Source organism: Podarcis tiliguerta (genome assembly GCF_965153285.1).
Source record: "Podarcis tiliguerta genome assembly, chromosome: 16".
Lineage (NCBI taxonomy): Eukaryota > Metazoa > Chordata > Lepidosauria > Squamata > Lacertidae > Podarcis > Podarcis tiliguerta.
In genome coordinates, this window is record NC_139549.1 from 26100371 (window position 1) to 26124684 (window position 24314).

Consider the following 24314-nt stretch of genomic DNA (forward strand, 5'->3'; position numbering starts at 1 on the left):
CTTTAATAAAAATTATTTTTAAAAAAAAAACAGGGATATACAGCTTATAAAACTCCCCCCCCCAGCTGTGTCTAGAGAAGGTGTGAGGAAGATAAACATTGCCATCAATCACTTCATCCTTGTTTTATTCTTTAAAAGTCGAGACTTGGTGAAAATTTATAAATACCAGTTGCTGGAAACCACAGTTGCTTTCTGTTTTCACTTTGGGGCACCTGGGTGGTCACTGTGAGAAGAGGAACTAGATGGGCCATTGGCCTGATCCACTAGGCTCAACTTATGGTCCCATAATCCACACAACAAGCATGTCCAGACCTGTAATACAGCTGGAAGGCATCAGGCTAGGGAAGACTGCTCAAGTACAAGGATGGGAAATGTTTGGCTCTCCACGCACTGTGGGACTCCTCCTCCCATTAACTCTGACCAGCACAATTGGTGGTCAGGGATGCTGGCAGCAACAGTCCAGAAACAGCTGGTGGGCCACAGTTTCGCCATCCCTGTTCCACAAGAGGAAGGCTATCTTGACTGCTTGAGCAAAGGCACATCAATGCCAGAAATCCAAATCTGTTTTGAAACAGTTTAGCCTCTATGACTCCATGTAAGTAAAGCCTGCTGGATCAGGCCAAAAGCCTGTTCTCACAATGGCCAACCAGATGCCCCAAAGGGAAACCAGCAAGCAGGATTCAAGCACAAGAGTATTCTCCCCTCCTGTGGTTTCCAGCTACTGGCATTCAGAAGCATTATTGCCTCTGACCGTGGAGGCAGAGCATAGCCATCTTGGCTAGTAACCATTGATGACCCATGAACTGCTCTAATCCTCTTTTAAAGAGATCCAAGTTGGTGGCCATTGCTGGCTCCTGTGGAAGCGAGTTCCATAGTTTCACTATGTGCTACATCTTTCTTTTATCTGCCCTGTATCTTCCAACATGTAGCTTCCTCCGCCACCCAAAGATCCCAGGGGAATCTATTTATTAAGTATATTTTTAGCACTCTGTTCATCACATAATCTCAGGGGGGAGTAACAACATCATCAATTGTGGAGAATTAAGAGCAGGCAAGAGAGAAAGACCACAGCGCTAAAATTTCAATGATAAAAATACACATACAGCCTCCCACCGGTTCCAAAATTGCAACTAACATCCCACAGATACCTAGGCAAGCAGATAGGTCTTTCAACTAAATTGGGTTTTCCCAGACCCCTGAGTTCATTGACTCCTTGATGAGCTTACAAAGTTACCATCAACTCCAGCCCAGATTCTTAGGGATGTAAACAAAATAAAACAAGAAATATCAATGTTTACATCAATATTTACAAATCATAGATCACTATCATACTAGGAATCATAAAAAGTAAAAAATAAATAAATAGGGAAGTAAAGCAAGCAAAAATAATAACAATATCACTCTGACAGTGCCCACATCCCTTATTTCAGAAGCTCTTAATTCCTAATTTAAAATTTCCAAACGATACCTCATAGGCCCTTGTTGACCCTTAGGTCTTTATCCACCCCCTGCACAATCCCAACGACCCCAGGGGGTTGATATTGATTATTACAGGATAGCCGAACTAAACTGAAGATTCTGAAAAGTTTTGGAGGCATTAATGCTTCTGAATACCGGTGGCAGGAAAACAACAGGAGGCAAGAGGGTTCTTGTGCTGGGTCCTTCTTGCAGGCATCTGGTTGGTCATTATGGGAACAGGATGCTAGACTAGAAGGGGGCCTGGCCCAATCCAGCAGGATCTTCTGATGTTCTTATTCTTGCTTAGAGCACCATATTCCTTCATTGGAGAATGATACAGCACATAGTTCAGCTATGGAATTCACTCCCACAAGACAGGAAGTGATGGGCACTGATTCAGATGCTTTAAAAAGAGGATTAGACAACACAGGTCTTGTTCAGGGACAACCTGCTCACCTCACTCCTTGGGCATCTCTTCTGATGATCCATTCCATTTAGCTGCATACCTTAGGGATCTGCATGTTGTTGAATGTTGCAGAGCCTTTATTCTGGTCAGATTTAATGTTCTTCTACCCCAAATACTTTGGGGTAGGTATACGGGGCATCCCTCTTTCCTTAAGAATAGGGCCTCTGTAAGAACCAGGAGGCATTGAACATGTCCTTCTGTTCTGTAACTTTGCTAGTTTACAACCTGCCTCGCTGTCCATCAATCACCCTGCCTGAACTGACAGAACTGGTCTCAGAGGGGGTGTTGCAGACTCCCAGATTGCTGGTTTGGGGGGCACATCAACATCCATGCCAAGGCGACTGGCTCTGGGGTGGTTCAGGACTTCATGGCTGCCATGACAACCATGGGGCTGTGCCAACCTGTCACCAGCCCAACACACGTGGCAGGCCACACTCTGGACCTTGTTTTCTCAACTGGGCAGGAAGAGGGTGATCTGAAAGTAGGGGATATTGATGCCAGTCACTTGTCGTGGTCAGATCACTTCCTGCTGAGATTTAGGCTTTCAGTATCGGGTCAGGGACTTTATTAGGATGGTCAATCCTTTGAGGTTGATGGATCCAATGGATTTCCAGATGGCTCATGGGGATTTCTGGCAGATGTGATTGGTGCTCTGGCCAATCTCTGGAAGATCCAAGTGGCTTGGGCCAATGACCCTCTCCCACTTCATGGAGCCTGTTTGGTTCCTTAGTATATTCCAGAGCTTACGGCGAGGAAACAAAGCTGGGAGATGACTTGAATGCAAATGGAGGAAAACTCCAGTCGAAGGTAAGCCAACACTGGTGAAAGCTCTTCGAGCCAGAAAAGAAGGCATACGTTGCTGTCTCCTTTGAATTCCCATTGTGCTGTCCAGCAGAGCTTTTGCAGGTAGTGTGCGGCCTTTGACATTCTGGCTCAAAGAAGGTGGCAGAACCAATGGTAGCTCACTGTGACTTTGTTTGCAAAGCATTTTGAAGATAAATTCGTTTGCATCCTCCAAGGATCATGGCCCCACTGTTACATCAAATGAATCTTGAGGAGTCTAGAGCACTGTCTAGTCCTGTTATGCTGGATGAGTTTCAGTTAGTAGGGCTCAAGGATGTGGACATGGTGCTTGTAATCAGTCAGGGCAACCACTTGCACTCTGGACCCTTGCCCCACTTGACTGATAAAAACTAGAAGGGAAGACAACCCTAACTCAGACAGAGACAGTTGCTCCAGAAGGATGGGAGCTTGTCTGCTCTTGATGGGGTTAAACTCTCTCTGAAGGAGTAGGGGACGCAGCTTAGGGGTACTTTTGGATCGGTTGTCCACACTAAGTTCAGCATCACTTCCTTCCAGTCACGGAACTGTTTCTATGTCCGCTCATCATGATAATAACTGCTGTTTAAGAATTGGTGCCTGAGTTTGCTTATTTTTTCCTCTCTTCCCTCTGTGTCCCTTTCCCTTCGGGTGTTGTGCCTTGTAGACTGTAATCCGGCGCGCAAGAACTGTCTTGTTTTTAACTGATTGTATGTGAGCCACTCTGGGAGCCTTTTTGGCTAAGGAGCAGGGTAAAAATGGTTTAGACAAACAAACAAACAGAGGCTGGTGCTTGCAAACAACAGGTTCAGCGCAGTGCGATGCTGGAACCATCCTGTGGGTTCCTTCACTCCCTTCGGACCACCAGTTCAGCAAACTCCAAAGGATTAAAGGGAGGGAGGACTGCCTGGCTGTAGACATCCTGCTTCCCACTCCCCCTCATTTATTTTCCTGTCTCTTTTTCGTCTGCTTATGGTGCAGAATTCAGGCCCCTCAGAGCCATTCCAAATTGCTGCAAAGTCTTGCCATGCTTCCCCTCCCAAATTTTGTTCTGATTTGCATCAGGGGGCACAGATAGGAGCTGGATTTTCTATGTTCACTCTCACTGGTAGTTTAAGGTAGTCAAAGTGGTGCCCTCCAGGTGTTGCTGGACTGCAATTCCCATCATCCTTAGCCACTGCCCATGCTTGCTGGTGGGGCTGCTGGGAGTCCAAAACATCTGGACGGCATCAAACATCTGGTGAAGGCTGCCATGCATCCTTGTCTGTGAGGAAGTGCTACAGAAATCAATGGTGCTTATGCTGCAATAGTGTTTTAACTGATTTACAGAGTAATCCTATATCAGGAAGGAGAAGCTGTGCATCAGAAATACTACCTTCCCTAGCATTGTGGGGTTTCCTGGAAAATTTTGAATAAAAAAACTTGCCAGAATCAGAAACTGTTGCATTTTGGCTTATTCACTGGGCTTATGTTTAATACAAACAATCAAACTCAGAAAATATGCCGCATTAATTTATCCACCATATAAAATCATTGTATTCTTTAAAAAAAACTTTTCAAAAGAACCATAAGTATTTGAACAGGGCTATTTGATTAGGGGAGGGGGGGAAAACACTTGATACGCCACACTAGCAGATGCTGGATGAAGGGCTATAAGATCTGGTGGATGCTACACTGATGGAATACCAGGCCTGCTGCCACCATGACAGATGCACCAGTGGGACTGCCCAGGTATGCCAGCAGGACATTCCACAGGTGCAGACATTCTACCAAAGAGCCACCTGTGGGGTGCCTAAAATAGTGTAGAGTCATGGATATGATGGGACATCAAACTTATGCTGTAGCTTACCTGACGCTACACCAGGGGTCAGCAACCCGCGGCTCCGGAGCCGCATGTGGCTCTTTTACACCTTTGCCGCGGCTCCGGGGCGGATACTAGCGAGGGGAGGAGGCACATTGTGCGCCCCGACACTCCCCACTGTGGTGGGCACTGTACTGGCTGTGACGTCGCATGGGGGCGGTGTGTGCATTAGTCACGCACCGTCCCGACGTCACCTTCCCGCCCGCCCACTACATTGTAAAGGGCATGTACGCTGGTCACTGCATTGAAAGGGGGCATGTACGCTGGTCACTGTTTTGAAGGGGAGTGAAGAACACACACACACACACACAAAGATAACTTGTTAATTTAACGTTTATTTCTATGAGGAGGAGTAATTCTGAGGGGTCAAACAAAGAAATAATAAAAAAGTGACAAAAAAGTTATTTTTATAATGACGAGTTTTGCTGCTCCCAGTTTTTTTTTCTTCGGAAACGGGTCCAAGTGGCTCTTTTTGTCTTAAAGGTTGCAGACCCCTGCGCTACACCAACCTGGCACTCTCCAGATGTTTTGGACTAGAACTCTCATCAGACCCAGCTAGCATGTAGTCCAAAACATCTGGAGGGCACCAGGTTGATGTAGGCTGCTACACGATACCCTCAACATCATCATAGGGTATCTTTACAAGAAACCAGGACATGACACAAGTAGAGGCTTACCGGGGCTCCCTTGCACCCTTGGCAAGGAGCTGTATCAGCCCTGCCCCCCCCCCCATCACTTGTGACCAGATTCCTCTACCAAGGCACCCAGAGGAGACTGTGTCCCTTCCCAGCTACCCAGAACAGCCGAGGAGCAGCCCAGGGAGCACACGGGCAGGCTCCTAGGCACTCTTGAGCCAGAGTGGCGAGGCATAATTTTTTCACAAACCCCTGCGCCTGAGCCATTGGCAGGTCCAACCTAACCAACCCCTAGATACACCCCTGAACGTAAGACATGTATTTCCCCCTGGCTTCAGGAGAGGGGATAAGAATAGCCACCCCCACAATGATGTAAGGACCCTGACCCAGGGATGACCCTGCGCACACCTCCGAATGCACAATAGGCTATGGTGCAATTCAAGACCCAATTGCAATACAGCATTAATAGCACCAATATATAAAAAGCCCACACAGACTGATGTCCTGTATGCTCTTGCTCTCTCCCTCACGCCACACACAGAGAACACAAGGAGGAACTCTGGGGATGGACACCAGAGGAAAGAGAACACTTAGCACCAAGCCACCTGGCTCCAGACCAGGAATTGAGCACGTTGCAAATGCTTCTCTCCCTACAACGCTTGCTGGGTGACTCCAGGCGTAAGACACTCAGCAGCAACTCCAGTCTTAAAGCTGGGGATGCCAGAACAGAGCACCCGGCCCCACTGTTTAGTAAGGGAAGGGGGCAGCCACACTGCAAAGTCTGGCAGCACTCCCACTTTGTACCACAGTCTCCATGATCACACCCCCAAAAAAGCACCTTTGCCATATGAGTGTGTTGTGACTTGCTCCAAGACTCTTCCTCCCTGCCATGACAGGCAGACAGTGTGTACCTTACCCACAGGGCAGGTACCCACATATGCAAGTGAACTCTCATTCGGCAAAGACCACACAGTTTGCTGCAACCATTGCTACTCCCAGTTGGACTTTTGCGCGTGCACTTTTTGCAGAACTGCAGTACTGGAAGGGATTTCAAGGGTCATTCTAGTCCAACCCCCTGCAAAGCAGGAGTCGCAGCTAAAGAATCCCTGACAGATGGCCACCCAGCCTGTTTAAAAACCTCCAACAAAGGAGAGTCCACTACCTTCCAAGGGTATCCTTTGCACTGTGAAACAGCTCTAGCCATCAGAAAGTTCTTCCTAATGTTTAATTGGAATCTTTGTCATTTGAATCGACGTATTAGTTCGGGTCCTACCCTCTGGAGCAGCAGAAAACAATCTTGCTCCATTTTCCATGTGACAGCCCTTGAGATATTTTAAGATGGCTATTATATCACCCCATTGCCTTCTCCAGGCTAAACATACCCGGTTTCCTCAACCATTCCTCATAAGGCTTGGTTTCCAAACACTTGATCGTCTTTGTCACCCTCCTCTGCACGTGTTCCAGCTTTCCGTATCTTAAACTGTGGTACCCAAGACTCATGTGGGGTCTGACCAAGGCAGAATTCTTTTGCCCAGGAAAATCACAGCCTTGAACCAGGGAATAGAAGAGCAGCCACAACAGTGGGTATCACTCGTATCTGTTCACACACCTGCCCATCTTATTGCAATCTTGTTCGGCATTTCTGTGCGCTACTCTGGTTCGCCAGAAGCGGCTTAGTCATGCTGGCCACATGACCTGGAAACTGTATGCCGGCTTCCTCGGCCAGTAAAGCGAGATGAGCGCCGCAACTCCAGAGTCATCTGCGACTGGACCTAACGGTCAGGGGTCCCTTTACCTTTTTTTAAAGGCACCTTTTACACCAATGCCTAATGTTGCTGTGGCCATAAATTTCAACAGGTCTGAGTATGACTAACTCTGGATATCACCCAGACTTGGCATGTAAAGGCAGGGATGTGTAAACATCTTCAGCCAGAGGGCCGCATTCCCTGGCTGGCAACCTTCCAAGGGCCATATGCCAACAAAGGCACAGCAACAGATGCGACGCTGAAAGTACCTGCTACCAACAGTGCCCAACTAGTCAGAGTTAAATCTGCAGTGGCTTCTCACCCATACTCCAGGTTCTTGTACCAGTGTACAAACCCCCTGAGCAGCTTTGGATACACCTTAAGGCAGGGGTTTTCAACCAGTGTGCCCTGGCACCTTGGAGTACCTTGAATGATGGTCAGGGGAGCCACGGGCAACACTGGCCTCTGTTCCTCTTTCCTTCCCTCCCTCCTCTGATGTTCCTCTTGTGTCTCTGCCTCCCAAAGACTTGTGTGGCTGTTTGTGCAACAGCCCTGGCTACAAGCTCCCCAGGCAAATGGTGCCTCTGGGGCTGGTCAGGTGGTGCTGGTTGCCAGGAGCCGAGGCGGCCTCAGAATTAGTAAGCAAGCAAGCGGGTGAGGGATCCCAGCCAGCCAGTCCTCTAGCCCTTGCGCTGGGAATGGACAGACAAGTCCCAGGCCCCTGTGGGGCACCTCTTTGGGGTGGGGTGGGGCAGCTCAGAGACCAGGGGCAGCAGCAGCGGCCGCCCAGAGGACTCCCAATGAGAAGGGAGAGGAGAGGAGGAAGAGGGAACACTCCACAAGCGAGGGTGTTTGAAAAAGGGCGAGAGGCTGCCAGCTCTGCAGGCAAGGGGTGATATAACTGAGCTACTGAGCCCCACATGGATTCTACAGAAAGAATGAAGTTGGTAAAGGGAGCAGTGGACTCAAAAAGTTTGAAAACCTCTGTCTTAAGGATACACCTTAAGGACTGCCTCACCCTTATTGTGTCACAAGCTGAGAACACCTGCAGGAGCACTGTTTGTGGTTCCACCATGATCCAGAAGCATGCCTCATGCCATCAAGGAGTCGTGCCTGCAGCACAGAGGGCCCAACTCCACGGCACTCAATCCCATCAGAAACCATGCAGCCACCAGCCATGCTAAGTTTCAGGCACCAGTCTGAAATAGTTTTATTTCAGCAGGTCTTTGGGGAAGCATCATGGCTCAGTTTGCATGCAGAAGGCCCTAGGTTCAATCCCCAACAGCATCACCAGGAAAGATCCCCACCTGAAACCAGGGAGAATCACTGCCAGTCAAGGTAGACAGTGCTGAGTTTGAGGACCAGTGGTCTGACTTGGAATGAAGCAGTTTTATTCTAGAACCTTTATTTTCAGGGGCAAGACCATAAGTTAGCAGTAGAGCATCTGCTTTACCAGCAGAAGGTCTCAGATGAGATCTCTGGCAGCATCTCCAGGTGAGGCTGGAAACAGTCATATGTCAGTGTCATATTGAGCTACATGGACCAGCTGCAATAGGCAGCTTCCTATGTTTCTTTCCACTATGAATATTGCTCTAACGTCCTACTTCATATTTTAAATTTTGTAGGTTTTGTACGCAAATAGCTGCCTCTGGATGCTCACAGGTAGGGAAGCAGCCTTGCCCTGCTTCTTCATCCCTATCATCAGGTCCATCAGAGCTGCAGTGCTCCTGTTGACAGGGGATTGGACCATTTAGCTACTGTGGCCAGGAGCCGTTAAATTACGCCTATCCTCCACGGATTTGCCTAATCCTTTGTTTAAAACCAGCATCCAGGCGTACCGCCAAAAACACATAGTTTGGCAAGGAGACCCCATCAGTCAATTGTGTGCGGAGGGGAAGAAGTAGGTTGCTCTGTGCCCCTTTCCTCAATAAGTTTTCACAAGTGGCCAGCTACTGTCAGAGGAGAAACGGAGTCGCCTTCCACTCGCCACACCACTGAGTTTAGACACCTTTTCCCCACCCCAAAATTATCATTTCCCTGCCCCTAAATTAAAGAACTCCACACTTGCTACCCTCGAAGTGTTTTGCATTACAGTTCCCATCAGCCCCAGCCTACAAGCCATATGCTGCTGAGGGTGATGGAAGTTGTAGCCCAAAACACCTGGAGGGTGCCAGGTTGGCAAAAGGCTGCTGCACCACCTCTCCTTGTACAGAAGATGCTCCAATGCTCTTCAATCATTTCTGTGTTTCACCAGGGCCACCTCTGCTCCCGATCATCCCTGAACGTTTATAATCACACAAGCACATCCTTGTTCAGGGAGGGTTGGCAGGGAGGGAGAATAGGTAGGAGACAAGTTTCTAAAACACATAACAAACAAAAACACACTCAATCCCTTTGCATTGTGGCGTTAGCGAAAGCCCACAGTGAGTTTCCAAGGCCTCAAGGGACAGCAGGAGGCTGATGGAAGATACCAAGCACAAACAATTGTCCCCTGTCTTGTTCAGTTCCCAGCCAGAGACATTCAGCTCCTGCCAAGAAGATACTCCCCTATTTCAACAAAAGTTAACCCAGGCCTTCCTTTTCCCAGCACAATTCACTAGGCAGAAAAGAGAGCCTGCTTGCTGTAAGCTGGGTGAGGCAGGCTGTTATTCAAATTATGCAGCTAGACCGTCTGGCTAGCAAGTGTTGGAGGAAAACTGAGGCTGGAAGGGTTTTTCTTTTCCTTTTTTTTAAAAAAAGGGGGCTAGAGAAGGTGTAACTAGAAGTGAGCAAGTTATTTAAGAAGTGGGAGCAATACAGGGTGCCCTTGGAGTCAGAACACGTAAAAACAGAAGCAAAGAATATGAAGAACCCCAAGAGAGAAAAGAGGAAGGTTGTGTTTGATGCTCCCGAGAAGCAAACAGCATTTTTTTTTTGTAAAAACTGTACAGGAAACGGCTGTCAGGTTGGGCAGCCTGCTTCAGCCTGGCAAAGCGTTACTCAACTCTTTCGCGCCTGATCATTTATCATATTATCTTACAGAGCTCATGTATCACCTGCATTGGTTACCTTATTTGATCCTGGGTTCAACTTAAAAGCACCAATATTCAGCTACAATATTCATCCCTACTAGGGCATGAAGTTCACTACGTGTGACCTTGCAGAGGGGGTAGTCGCTGCCTCTCAGCCTAGCCTACCCCACAGGGTCGTTGTGGGAATTAAATGAGGAGCAGGGGGACAATGTATACTAGCCTGTGCTCCATGGAAAAAAAATGGGGCGTAAACACAATAAAATAAAGAAGTAAATTCAAACGCCCTTAGGCCTATCCAGACATCCTTTTTCACTGGACACTCCTGATGACACCTGCTCATGATTTATTAGGTTATTTACCACACTTGCATCCTACCTTTCTCTCCAAGGAGCTCAAGGTGGTGTACATAGTTATCCTCACAACAACCCTGTTAGGTGGGCACAGACTGGGAGTGGGTGACTGGCCCCCAAGGTCACACCCAGTGAGCTTCATGGCTGCGTGGGGATTTGAACCCTGGTCTCTTCCAATTCCTAGTCCAACACTCTTAACCACACTGGCGCTCACAATGGCACGGGAAAATTTATACACAATCCCACATTTGACACTGTTTGTGTCTGCAAAAGCTTCTGTTTTGTTTCCAGTTGGTGCATCTCCTGTTAAGGTGTAGTCCCAAGAAACATCTGGGAGGCTAAAGGTTTTACACACAGCTGCAAGATCACCTTACCCTCCCCCACGCCTGGTCAATTGGCTTTAATCTTCGGAACTGGTACAGTTTACAGGTGCCACATAATATTTGTTCTGTTTTTAAACTATCAAGCAGTATATAATTTTTATGAAACAAGTATGTCATAAACACAGGGATTCTAATTAGCTGACACTGCTAACAACTGTTCACAGAACTTGCCCTCCATGAATCTGTCTGGCTCAAGGACTGCCGGCACAGTTCCCTCCTGTCATGAGTTCGCTGCAAAAGATGCCTTGGAGAGGGCAGCCAGATGCAGAAGACGAATGGGGAGAGGCTGGGGAGCTGGATGACTCACTGTGAGGCTCCTAGCAAACTTGGGGGGGGGAATAGATAGGGACCCCAGTCGGTGCCTGACCCTGAGGAGCCCAGTGGGCTGAGAGAGGGAGTTTGGGCCCAAGCCGACTGACAGAAGAACCTTCTTCCTCCAAGACACTAGATATCCCAAGCCCAAAACAACCTGCAATGGAGCCATACCTGGTGCTGCCTCTTGTCATTGAACAGCCCTTCCCGCCTGGAGAGGCAACTGAAAGACCAATGCAAAGCCAGTCCTGACTTCGCTCCCATCTCCAAGGATATGCTGGAGTCAGCACCAGTGAGAAGATGCCTCCCAAAGCTGACCTACTCAAAAGGAGTGCCCGTTTGTTTGCCCAGACCTGGGACTTGGGATGTTTGCTGTGCATACAGTACAGTGGTACCTCGGGCTAAGAACTTAATTCATTCTGGAGGTCCGTTCTTAACCTGAAACTGTTCTTAACCTGAAGCACCACTTTAGCTAATGGGGCCTCCCGCTGCTGCTGCCACGCCACCGCTGCACGATTTCTGTTCTCATCCTGAAGCAAAGTTCTTAACCCGAGGTACTATTTCTGGGTTAGCGGAGTCTGTAACCTGAAGCGTCTGTAACCTGAAGCGTCTGTAACCCGAGGTACCACTGTCTTAGAAACTCAGCTATATAAGCTAGGCATCAAATGGCTCCTTAAACCAGGTTACAGTCGCCAAAACAGAATGCCTAGTTGCAATTTTGGGGCCAGATGGCTCAAAAGTCGTACTTTTCAATATGGCTTTTTAGTTCCTGAAATTCATTCCGATTGTGCACATAAAATGCAACGGATAGAATTCTACAGGATATGTTGCTGGCGTATGAAAACAGGCAAGATCCGAGGATCCCCAGGCATGCACCACCAGATGGTGGAGACATCGGGTGACATCCTGGCGCCTGGGCATTTCCATTTGGTTGCAAGTGGCCAAGAGCCAGGTGCAAAATGTGCCTGGAGTCTGGTGAATTTCAAACGCTGCTGTGCAGACAGCCTTTTGAAGCCCCATGCCTCTGATGTATCTGGTGTACCTGTTGAACCTGCCTTTTGCATTAAAGCCTTTGGCAGAAACAATGCTGAGAGTTCCCAGTCTTCATCCCGCGGTGAGAGCCAACACTTCCAGACATTGTTGGACTACAGTTACTCCTGCAAGTCCCAGTCAGGATGGCCAAAGGTCAGGAATAATGGGAGGTTTAGAGCCAGCAACATCTGGAGATGAATTATATTGGCTACTACTGGCTCAGCTCTTTCTCAGGTTCACCTGATTCGATTGCAGCAAAGTCTAGAAATTTAAGTTGGGCATTTAGTTGCAAACAGATTATGAAAAGTGAAGGCCAGATTTAAAACATAAAGGCTATATCAGGTTAAGCACCAAGCTGGTAGCCACAGGCAACAAGGAATTGCATGCAGGTGAATGCATGGTGTCCTGTGCAGATGTGTGGGCAGGCCAGCATAGAAAGCAATGAGGTTCAGGACGGCGGGAGTGGAGCCCCTCCTCCACAAGCCCAGCACAGAAATTCAGCTCTCTGTCCGGTTATTATTTTTTTGCAGGCTAGCAACTTTCATTACTTATTTGCAAGGCTGGCCAAACTTCCCTCCCTCTCCTTCCTTTCTCCAAAAAATACCTCCATACAAACCAGGGCCGAGGGAGAAGTTATTCACCTCCCAGCTAAGAGCAACCCTAATCATCATCATAATTGCTGTTAATATTTATGCAGCAGCGTTCCAGCATGCCTGGAGTTCTTTTGGACACATTATCTCAGGCGGCCTTACAACCAACCCCATAAACCTCCTATGACAGGCCAGCCAGTGCATTGCTTTAGCTGGGAACTGAAAGCAGAGGCTGGCTGCCCACAGTTCCTGAAATAAGTGCATTGAAGCAGCTCAACCCAATCAGGTGGACACTCAGCAGAGACCCACAGGGCAGGAGGAAGGCACTTCTGCCCTCTCCCCTTCTATCTAATGGGGCACCCAAAACTGTGCATAAGAAGTGGAGATGTGAGCCAGGAAGCCACTGGTGCGAGTCACGCCTCCACCACTAGGTGGCATCAGAGAGGAATGACATCACACCCAAGCGTCCTTCAGCCTGGTGCAGTGGTTAAGAGTGCCGGTCTAGGACCTGGGAGACCAGGGTTCAAAACCACACGCAGCTATGTGAAGCTCACTGGGTGACCCTGGGCCAGGCACAGCCTTTCAGCCTAACCTACCTCACAGGGTTGTTGTGGGGACTCAAATGAGATGGGGGAGAACAGTGTATGCCACCTTGACCTCCTTGGAGAAAAAGATGGGATACAAATATAATAATAAAAAATAAAGCTACTAACATTTGGGGGATGGGGTTCCTGCTTGCAGGGAAGGACTGGCAGGCAGGATGAGGTCCTTAACTCTTCGTCCTCTGACCAATCCTCCCTGCAAAACACCCCACAGTACGTATTTTTGGTCTTGCTTTTCTCTTGGGGTGGGGGATAAGACTCTCCAACCTCACAAGACTATTGTATGGGCTACTGAGTGAAGCACTCTCAATACCCCCAGAACCCTATATGTATGCACAGTTTTTAAAAAGGCACTTTATTGAACCAATACCCTTTGCTCTCACTTCTAATCATGAGGACTAGTGACCTTACAGGGGGGAGCCAAGGGCACAATCCGCTTCCTCGCAATCCTACTACCGCTCCAAACACTGTGTAATTACCGTTAAAGCCCGTGTAACCACATTTAACTTGCTGGAATCATCCTCTGAGGTTATCTATTGCCAAAGCGATGCCGTAGCCAAGCGGAGCCACAGAAGACATGTCGGCAAGACCTGCGGTGCCAGCTATGCTGCAAATTGCTTCACCCTGAATCCAAAATGCCCCACTTTCCTCCCGCCCCCTCAGCAATGGTTATCTTCCAGCCCAGCAAAGGTACCTATTAAGACTTAGCATTCGCGTAAACAGACCTCAGCGTGTTTCTACGTTGCTTACAAATAAAGGCCATTGAGGAAACACTGCACTTAAGTTTCTTCCACCTCAAAATCACTCCAGGCTCCTAGGGAGCAGGGGGAAATGCAGAGGCCAGCAGCCATCAGGGCTGGTTCACACAGGCTCATTCATCACTTCACAGCCACACTGAAAACTGAATGGGCTTGCTGAATGGTGAAACCGCATTTGGAATACTGTGTACAGTTGTGGCTCCCTCAACTCCAAAATGAGATTATAGAGTTGGACAAAGTTCAGAACGGGACAACAAAAAACGATCAAGGGGATAGAGTGACACACACACACAAACACACACCACTGAGGAAAGGTTGCAGGGTTTGGGACTTTTTAGTTTAGAGAAAGAGAGAGAAAGAGGTGACATGATTTAAGTTTATAATAAGATACATGGCACAAAGAAAAGGTTTTTCTCCCTCTCTCATAACCTTAGAACTTATGGACAACCAATGAAGCTGGATGCTGGAAGACTCAGGATAAGGGGAAAAAACAAAGGACTTCCTCATGCATAGTGGAACTATGGAACTCCCTCCCACAGGAGACAGTGGTGGCCACCAACCTAGATGGCTTTATTAAGAGGATTGGACAAATGGATAAATCTATCAACGGCTACTAGCCATGATGGCTCTAATCTGCCTTCACAGTCAGAGGCAGCAATGCTTCCAAATGCCCGTTGCTGGAAACCAATGGAGGGGAGACAGCTCTTGTGCTTGAATCCTGCTTGCAGGTTTCCGTTAGGCACCTGGTTGGCCACTGGGAGAACAGGATGCTGGACCAGATGGGCCACTGGCCTGATCCAGCAGCCTCTTCTTACGTTCTTATGAGCCGGAACAGATTCACCACCAGAGAGGAACGCCTACTTGAGTTCAATTCTGCCTTTCAACAGGATCCCATTTGTGCATGGGAAGCTGCCAGCCAGTCAACTGGAGAGTAATCAAGTCACATGGGAAGTGTATGTGGACCTCAGGAGATACCTCCCAGACTAGGGTCTCCAAAGTGGTCAATGGGACTGTGCAGTGGGTGTTTAAAGACCCGGAGGTCAAAAGGGGGTCAGCAAGGGTCTAGTGGTGAAAAGTAAGTTCACAGGGTATCGTGCAAAAAAGTTAATCAGAAACTATGAGCCTCAGAAATCAAGGGCATGTGCATGTACAGAGTGCACTCCCTTGCCAACGAGAAACCTCTGTGATTAATAAGATGATTACACAATACAACACTACCGTCAGACCATGCTGCTAAAAAAACCCCTGTATTGCTATTTATTGATGTTATTTCACTTCCATTTCTAATAATATGGGTTGGGGGATAAGCAGTGTTCGAAACTAGCCAAGCGCCTGGTGCGTTTTGCGACTGGCATGGGTCCCAACTGTGATAGCATGGCAATCTCTGGGTGCCAGGTTGGTAACTGACATCTCCAGCTGGTTGACCCCTCCAGCTTTCATAGGTAATCAGAATAGCTTATTTATTGCCTTTATATCCCACCTTTTTCTCCAAGGACTACATGGTTCACCCCCTCAATGAATCCCTACAATGGCCCTGTGAGGTAGGTTAAGATGCTATGACTGGACCAAGGTCACGCTGTGAGCTTCATGACTACACCACACTAGCTCCCTAGAGTACTTCTGCTATGGGGCAGCTATATAAATTAAGTAGGTAAATAAATATGGGGAAAGCCAAATGTCACTTAGAGAAGGATCTGAAATATTTTCCTTGAAGCTTCAGTTTGTTTTATTTGATGTTTTAATGTGTCATAAACTGCTGTAAGATTTTTTACTTTAAAATACAAAGCGTTACAGAAATGAAATTATTATTATTATTATTAATAATAATAATAATAATAAATGCCACTGCAAAAAAGGTGACTAGACATTCCATTGTGGCTACTGCAACCTAGGTTTAAGATGCCATTTGCCAATTAGCTTCTATATCTGAGTTTCTCACACTGGGACAAGGACAGCTTAATAAGCTCATGAAAGCAGTCAATGAACTCAGACGTTTAGGTCTGGACCAGGGTTTCCCAAAGAGGGTTCAGAACTTGGTAGAAAAACCCAGGCTTTGCATCCTGGAGGTCTCAGCTTTAACCCGAGGGCACTTCCAGTTTAAAATGGATCAGATAGGGGGTAAATGGAAATAGCTTTGGGTGAGTCCCTAGAAAGCCACTATCAAGTCACAGAAGACCAGCCTTTGCCAACCTGATGCCCTTGGGATGTTTTAGGAATACAGGAAGTGGCCTTATACCAAGTCAGACCATTTGGGGTCCATGTACCTCAGTTCTGTCTACACTGGCTGGCAGGGGCTCTCCGGGGCTTCAGGCAGGGTTCTCTCCCAGCTCTACCTGGAGGTGTTGAAGGTTGAATCTGGGACCTTCTGTGTGCAAAACAAATGCTCCACTGCTGAGCTACATCCCTACTCCAATGTTTCCTAAATTCCAGGATTAGGATGGGTTAGATAACACAATACAGTGGCACCTCGGGTTAAGAACTTAATTCGTTCTGGAGGTCTATTCTTAACCTGAAACTGTTCTTAACCTGAAGCACCACTTTAGCTAATGGGGCCTCCTGCAGCCGCCGCACTGCCGGAGCATGATTTCTGTTCTCATCCTGAAGCAAAGTTCTTAACCCGAGGTACTATTTCTGGGTTAGTGGAGTCTGTAACCTGAAGCGTCTGTAACCTGAAGCATCTGTAACCTGAGGTACCACTGTATACACTTAACAAATAAATAGTATTGGAAACTTGCACCAGCCTAAGACTGTGCACATGTTTTGAACAATGTTTCCAAACAGACTTTTTTTACTTAAAAAAGGAGGAGAGAGTTTGATTGCTCTTATGTTCGTCTAATATCTGAAAAAGTGTTTGTTTGTTTTTTTAAAAAAAGAAGGAAGGAGCAGAGCTGTACTTGCAATAAAACAAGGCAAGGTGGCAGTTTCAGGGCACCATTAAAGTATGGGAGAGCCCATGTGGTGTAGCAGTTAAGAGTACTGGACTAAGACCTGGGAGACAAGGGTTTAAATCCCCACTCAGCTATGAAGCTCGCTGGGTGACCTTGGGGCAGCCACATTCTCTCAGCCCATCCTACCTCACAGGGTTGCTGTGGGAATTAAATGAGGGGAAAGAGCCATGTACAACACCTTAGCTCTTTGGAGAAAAAGGTGGGATATAAATGAAATAACTAAATAAATACTGTGAAGTTATTCTGCACACGCCTTGTTAGGAAAGGTTTGATGGGGGCGGGAGTCTGTGCTCTCCTGCAACTCCCATTCATTCCAATGGGGTGCGAGCAGGAGAATGTCCCTGAAGATGTTAAATGTGTGTGTGTGTGTGTGTGTGTGTGTGTGTGTGTGTGTGTAATGCCATTTAGATTTTCCATCTCAGGACCTGAAACACTGGCTGACCCAGGTGGGGCGGAAGGGCAGAGAAAGAGGATAGATAGCTCAGAAGGGTTTGAGCTCCAGACAAAAGAGGGTGGGTATTTTTTAAAAAAGAGGGCTATCCTCTACTGAAATTGCTCCCCACAATTCCCGCCCTCCTCCCCCTCAACCCAGCAAAGCAGACGCATCAGGAGATTTCAATAGCCGGCCAACCACCCCCCACCACCCCACCAATCCGTACAGCATGAGACCCCTTCTGTTCTCTCCCTCGGCTCACTTAACCCCTCCCCCCAACCGCTCCACCTCGAAGGGGAGGCCCCACAGCAAGGTTGTGAGACACAAGAGGGAGAGAGAGAGACAGAGCACACTGTTCGGAGGAGGCAGAGAAAAGAATAGGGATCAGCGACCACGGCTTTCATCTCACTTTGTATCCCCAGGAAACTGTTCCCAAGGATTAGGCCAGCCGCCATGGATATTCATTCATCACTCACTCCTTTCTTTCAGGGGTGGGGTGACCTTGCTGCTCCCACAGAGATCCAGGATGGGCTTAGCTGATTAGGCACCGTAGCAAAGTTCAGAGGCAGGCTTTTCCTCAACCGAGTGCCCTCCAGCTGTTTTGGACTACAAATCCCATCAGCCCCAGCCAGTCAGCTAGGGCTGATGGGAGTTGTAGTTCCGAACATCTGGAGGGCACCCAGTTGGAGACTGGTTTAGAGAGAGAGGACGTGGCCTGCCCCCCCCCCCCGGAAAAACCTTACTCTGCATACATACCCCAATAGGACTAAGCTTTATTACAACCCAATCTTACAGCAACCTCTGTGATTTAGGTGAGGATTACTTCCAAGTAGTAGACCATCATATCCTCTTCCCAAACTAACAGAGACTTTTGAAAGACTAACCCATTTAGCACAGCAGAACTTGCGCGGCCTGCTTCATTGTATCAAGTCTTTTTAACGGGTCAAAAAGAAGAAAAAATAATGAAAACTTGTGCCTAACTTTCAGGATAAACTTTCATTACACTTTTAAAGGAACACAGGGTACACACATTAGGCACAGAGAGGAGATTCCTGGACACGATCCCCTGAAGAAAGGAGGGCAGTGATCAACTTTCCTGCAACTCCCCCAGGCAGCCTCAAGGAAAGCTCTCCCTTTGGAATGCCTTCTGTTCACCTTGGATACTGAACTCTACCAGAAATTGGATTAAAACGGCACGCACTGTGACATTAGCCGCTGGCAAAGTTCTCTTTTGTAAGCCCCTCGCCCCAAAATGAAGGGGGACTGCATAGGTTCCCCTTTGTTTCTGTGGGTTTTGAGCAGAATTGTTCCTTTAAAAGTCATGCCCTGCAAAGGGGGGGGGGGCGTTGTTTCCTCTAGGCAAAGTTCTAACCTTGAGCCCCATATCTCAGATTTCAACCACAGGAAAAATGACTTAAAAGTATCCTCAAGAAAAGACTCCCAGCCACTGCAATCCATCACCAAAATGTGTATCCACATTCACAAACAACAACACCCCCCGCCCTGAAAAACTAAGAGTGAAAAACTAACAGTTGTGGGTTCAAGCCCGACATTGAGCAAAAGACACATGCAATGCAGAGGGTTGGACTGGATGTTGCTAGGGGTCCCCTTTCAACTCTACGTTTCTATGATGCTATACTAAGATGCACTACAGGTCTCACAAACTTTTCAAAAGAGCACTCAACCCAGTTCTGGGTGACAACGGTTCAAATCAAAGATAAAGAACTACGCAACTTTTAGAAGTAATCTGAAGGCAGCCCCGTATCAGGAAGTTTTCAATGCTTGCCATTCTATTATGTTTTTATATGTGCTAGAAGCTCCCCAGAGTGGCTGGGGAAACCAGCCAGATGGGTAGGATATAAATATTATTATTATTATTATTATTATTATTATTATTATTATCATTATTATTATTATTATTATTATTATTAACTTATCCCAACTTGAACAAAGACCTTTAGCTGAACAGGCATTTTAAGTCCCTATTTATTTTGGGGGGAAATCCAACTATTTGGGGGTCCAGTCATTTTAAGGCCTAGAGGTAGAAAACCCAATCTGAAAATCCAAATTTGGAAAGCCGGGAGGGGATTTGATGTGGGTATTCTCATCTGGATTGTCCACCTCAGGGCCCCAAATCTACTTGGGCTAAGACACTAGTTGGATCCGGACTCAGCTCTCTGTTATTAGACAACCAAAGAGCCACCATATGTTGGGAATAGGAATGGAACAGCTGCGCTGGCTGTTGATCACTTCTATAGCCCACCCCCCTCCCCGCCTTCCTCCCTAGTTCTTTGCTTCCAGACCTGCTACTTTCCTCTGCACACACCCCAGGGCAAGTCTTCTTGCTTGCTGAACATGCAAATAGGCTTGAGGGGAGGGTCACGATTGGTGAAATATGTCAGAAAGTCATTTATGCAGTTCCTAGGAGGAGGGGCATTTGCCAAGGGGGTAGGGTGACTCCCAGGTGAAAGGTTGCAGATTCCCCAAACATACTCTTCCCACCTCAGTTTTCTGGTGGTACCTCTCCCAACCACCACGGCAAAGGGACACAAGAGATAACTTTTAAACATTTAGGTAAATTAAGTGTACAAGATCCCCAATTTCACAAGAGTAGAGAGATAAGTCCCCCAAAACACCTGTTGGTCATCAAAAAGACCCCCACTTTAAAACAGATACTTATCAAAGTTCACCACTGAACTTTGGGACTTGGCAATCACGGAGAAACTAACATGCCTCCTTAATCTGCTCTGCTCAGAAACACGAAGGCAACTGACTAATTCTCAACAACTTTGGAATGACTTTATTTTTTACGTTAAATCAGGAAGATGGTGAGAGACAAGTCCCAGCCCAGACAGACACAGATGCACATGAAAGCTTCATTCTGATTTGTAACAGGAGTTAGGAGATGCTACTTTTAAAAATAGTCCCCAAGGTGACCTAAATGTTAGAGAAACGCAAAAGAGATATATACTCTAGAAATCCTTCTCCTCACCTGCACCTGGGATTTGAAATTATCATGCATCGCTATATATAGCTATGCTGTTTAGATGTATTTATTGCTGCATATGTTATTTTGGAAAATTACTGGTTTCTTATAATAAAAAAAGCCTTCACTACTGCAAAGAACATTGTGTTGCAAAGCCATGTCTCCATTTGAGACCCAGAACATGAGCCCCAGGGCCACATCCATTGAATGTTTGAAAACTGTGTCTCTGGCCATATGCAGAGTGACTCTCCCTCTTTAACAGAGACACTGTCGATCTTCTTCCAATACCCAGAATTAATGGGGAGGGAGCCCTGAGACATCATAGCTGGCATTCCACATAACCTTGGACCAAAAGAGCTTAATTTTATTTTTATTTTGCAAGTAAGAAGGGGATCTGCCAGTCAACCACTCAGGCCCCAGATATTGGGGGAAGAAGATCCAGTTTGAAAGGGTTAGGCCAAGGTGGAAAATCCAAAATCCAAATAAAATACCCCCTCTCAAAAAAACAAAAAAAAAAACCAGTCACTTTCTGATGCCTAATCAAGATCCAAAAGAATAGGCCTAATCTTCAGGGAGAAATCAAGCATCCTTCAGTATATCTCAGGTTCTGCAAAAGCTCCAGCACCACCCCATGGGCCAAGCCAGACAAAAGGCCCAGGGTCTGCCCTCACCCCACCACTGAAGAACTAGACTTTCCTCCAAAATATCCAACCAGCATCACACAGGCATTCAGCCTGCCCCAGTACAATACATTTCAATTCATTACCTCCCTAGAACTGTTCTGCAAAGAGAACTTTGCTGAGTTAAAAAGTTTTGAAAAACACAACCCCTAAGCCAAGAAACACATCAGGTCCTTGCACAGACTAGAGAAGTCATTGGTTTCACTGCCTGCTTCAAAACCTAATAGCCAGACAGGATCAATATAGCTCTAGTCAATAGTTGATAGGTCGCTGGCTATTGCGCACACACACACACACACACAGAGCACTCTGGAGATGGGAGAAGGAGACTCACCGTCTTGGAGTCCAGTTCGTGTCTAGATTGGGCCAGTACCTTGTCCACACCAGCTTGGTCCATGAAAGTGACAAACCCGAATCCTCTGGACCAGGGAGAGGAGGTGGGAAGGAGAGAGAAAGAGACGGAAAGGAAGTTGGTTAGAAAGAATGGATCTGGTACAGGAGGGATCACGGGGGGGGGGGGCGGGGGGGGCATCTCACCTGGATCGCTTTGTCAGCGGGTCCCTCATGACCAGGCACTCTTTCACCTCGCCAAACTGGCTAAAATACTCCCGCAAGCCTTCTGCAAAGCACAAGAGAAGGACACAAATGGGTCCCCTAGGCAGGTGGCGGCACTGTGGGGGGGGGGTGTCCCCGGGTGATGCCTCTTTCCTCCCCACCCCAAAGCTTACAGAAAAGAGGGAGGGGGCTATTCGACCTCTGCTGGCAAAGAGTGGGGTAGATCCTACAACACTTGGAGGTGGAGAGAGAAGAGGGAGAGGGGCATGCTCGAGGGGAAGCTCCCCCCCCCCCCAACAGAGAAGGAGAGAGGGAGTGGGGGGGAACCCTTGCAAACGAGTCCGAACAGCGCCCCTTACCCAAAGCTATTCACAAAGACCCACATGGGAGAAGTCCGCTCCCCCCACCCCCGCCATGAAAAGGCGCATCTAAGTTCTGTACATCGCAGAGAAGATTTGGGGAGGGGCAGGAGAAAAGGCGTCAGAGGAGTTGGGAAAGTTTGGGTTGCAGGTGCGGCTCGGCCAGAACCGAACCCAGAAGACCCCCTGCCCCCGGCCCAGTAACTCCCTCTCTACCCCCCTCCATCCGCCCCAATACTCCCCACGCCGGGCCGCTACAGCCGCCTTGCTCTCACCTTGCGTGGTTTGCCAGCTCAATCCCCCGATGAACATTTTGCTAACGAGAGAGGGAAGAAAACACAAAAAGAGAGAGAGAGACACGGGGTTTTAAATCAGCACGCGAGAGCAACAAGACGGCCATAAAAGTTAAGCGTTTCGTATTCGGAGAGGAGGGAAAGACCCCCGATCAAGGGCGGCGCGGGCGCAGGGGGAGAGGACGGGAGGCAGCCTGGGGGACCCCCAGAACTCCTCCGTCCATGGCGGGCGGCGAGCGTGGCGCTGGGGAGAAAGGGGGGGCGTGTGTGCGCCGCCTCCAGAGCGCTCGGGATGGCGGATCGGGGCGGCGGCAGCGGCGCCAGGGCGCCCCGGGGATGCGGCGGGCGCGAGTGGGCTGCCCGGCTCGGCGGAGGCGTGGATGGAGGAGGCGAGCGCGCGGGGGAATCGGCCATGTTGGCGGCTCCCCGCAGCCAGGCAGAGGAGAGAGGAGAGAGCCTGCCCCGGCCGCCGCCGCCGCCAGCAATCGGGCATGGCGGGGAGGCTGCCGGCCGGCCGAGAGCGTCGGCGTCGGAGCAGGAGGAGGAGGCAGCGTCGGAGGCGAGGGTGGGCCGGGCCGAGTACCAGGGGTCGTGGGGGGAGTCCGGGGAGGCGAGGCCGGGCTGGCTGGCTTCTGTCTCCATTCGGACCTCTTCTCCCTGCGAGGCGCAGCGCCACACTCCCGGGGCAGCTGAGCGTTGGAAAAGGGGCCGGACGGCCAGGCCATGCTGCCCCCTCCCCCGACCCCTCTCAGCCGGGCGGGGAGGAGGAGGAGGAGGTGGAGATGATGATGGGGAAGGAGGAGGAGGAGGCCGGGCAACGGCAGCAGCAGCAGCAGCGCCGGGGACAACCTGCCCGGCTCCTCCCACCCGCGGCAGCCGGCGTGAGCATAAAAGCCGGCCCGCCGCCGGGCAGCGCGCTCAGGGCGGCGGCAAAGGCGGCGCGCAACACGGCTGTGCGCTCAGGGCGCCCGGGGCCGGCGAGGGAGAAGGCCTCGCCGGGAAACAAAGGCGGGCGGGGGGCCGGCGCCGGGTCCACCTTGGCCTCTCCGGCGGGTCCGGAGGCCGGGAGATGCCGGCGGGGCTTTTGTCCTGCTCTACCTGCTGAAGGCGGCCACGGAGGCGGCGGCGGCGTCCATGGTCAAGGGCGCCGGGCGGAGGACGGGGCCGCCCTCCTCCCTCCGCTGCCTGGGCCCACCTGGCGCCTCATGCCTCGCTCGCCCCGCCGCTGGAGCCCAGCTTGGCGGCAGGAGCGGGGGAGCCCACGCACGAAAGGGTTAAAACCCATCTAGCCGGCAACAATAAACAGCATGTGACATGGCGGGGGACCGGCGCGCTTGAGGGAAGAGGAGGAGGAGGAGGGTGGCCGGCCGGCCGGCTCGCTCGCTCGCTCGTGGGGCAGCTGCGGGGTTCGCCCGCTAGGCTAGCTTACTGGCCGCCTCATCGCCCTGGCGACCCTCAGCGCCCCAGTTGCCCCCTCAGGCGCGGCCTTTTCGCGCGCTCGACCCGCCTCAGAGAGGCGCGCGGGATGGAGCTTCTCTCGCGCGAGGGCCTCGGGAAGGACGGGAACGTGGTGCCTTTGAGGGGGGGGGTGAGAGAGGGAGAAGGTGCCATTTTGGTTTGGGGAGCCGCGAATGAGTGGGCAGTGCATCCCCCCCTCCCCGGAAAGTGGTCCTGTCCGGAACCTCGTTGGACCAAGCGGGCAGGACCTTGAGAGGGGAAAAGTGGGGGAGTTCCTTTTGCCACTTTTAACCATCTCGATCCAGGGCACAAGTCACCTCTGTGTGAGTGATCTCCACATGGCGCTGGGCTCCCAACTCCACAACCTTCAGAACCTTCAGAACCCCACGGGATGGCCACCTCGACTGGGCCTGCTGGGAGTTTGGGTCCCACAGCACTTGGGGGTCTCAGCCTGCCCCCATTGTTGGGAACTATACACCAGGTGCAGAGAAGTTTTGCCCCTGTACCTTTTGTTGGAAACAGCTCCCATCATCCCTGGCCATTGGGACATGCTTGCTCCAGCTGATGGAGTTGTAGTTAT

The 24314-nt window shown here is 49.4% G+C and overlaps 1 protein-coding gene across 5 annotated transcripts in view; it reads right to left on the reverse strand.

The window, feature by feature from the left end:
• The window catches only part of MSI1 (musashi RNA binding protein 1), a 56634-nt gene extending 32888 nt beyond the window's left edge, over window positions 1-23746 (reverse strand). The window contains exons 1-4 of one of the 5 annotated variants that reach the window (XM_083417901.1): window positions 23375-23746; window positions 22259-22299; window positions 21607-21688; window positions 21404-21488 (exon numbers count right to left, since the gene is read on the reverse strand). In XM_083417901.1, the coding sequence (XP_083274027.1) occupies window positions 21404-21488; window positions 21607-21688; window positions 22259-22299; window positions 23375-23412 (246 nt within the window). In that variant the 5' untranslated portion in view covers window positions 23413-23746. Of the gene's footprint in view, window positions 1-21403; window positions 21489-21606; window positions 21689-22258; window positions 22300-22859; window positions 23066-23374 lie in introns of those variants that run through there. The other 4 variants (XM_083417902.1, XM_083417899.1, XM_083417903.1 and 1 more) reach the window with 4 other exon arrangements.
• Between the last annotated feature and the right edge of the window lie 568 nt (window positions 23747-24314).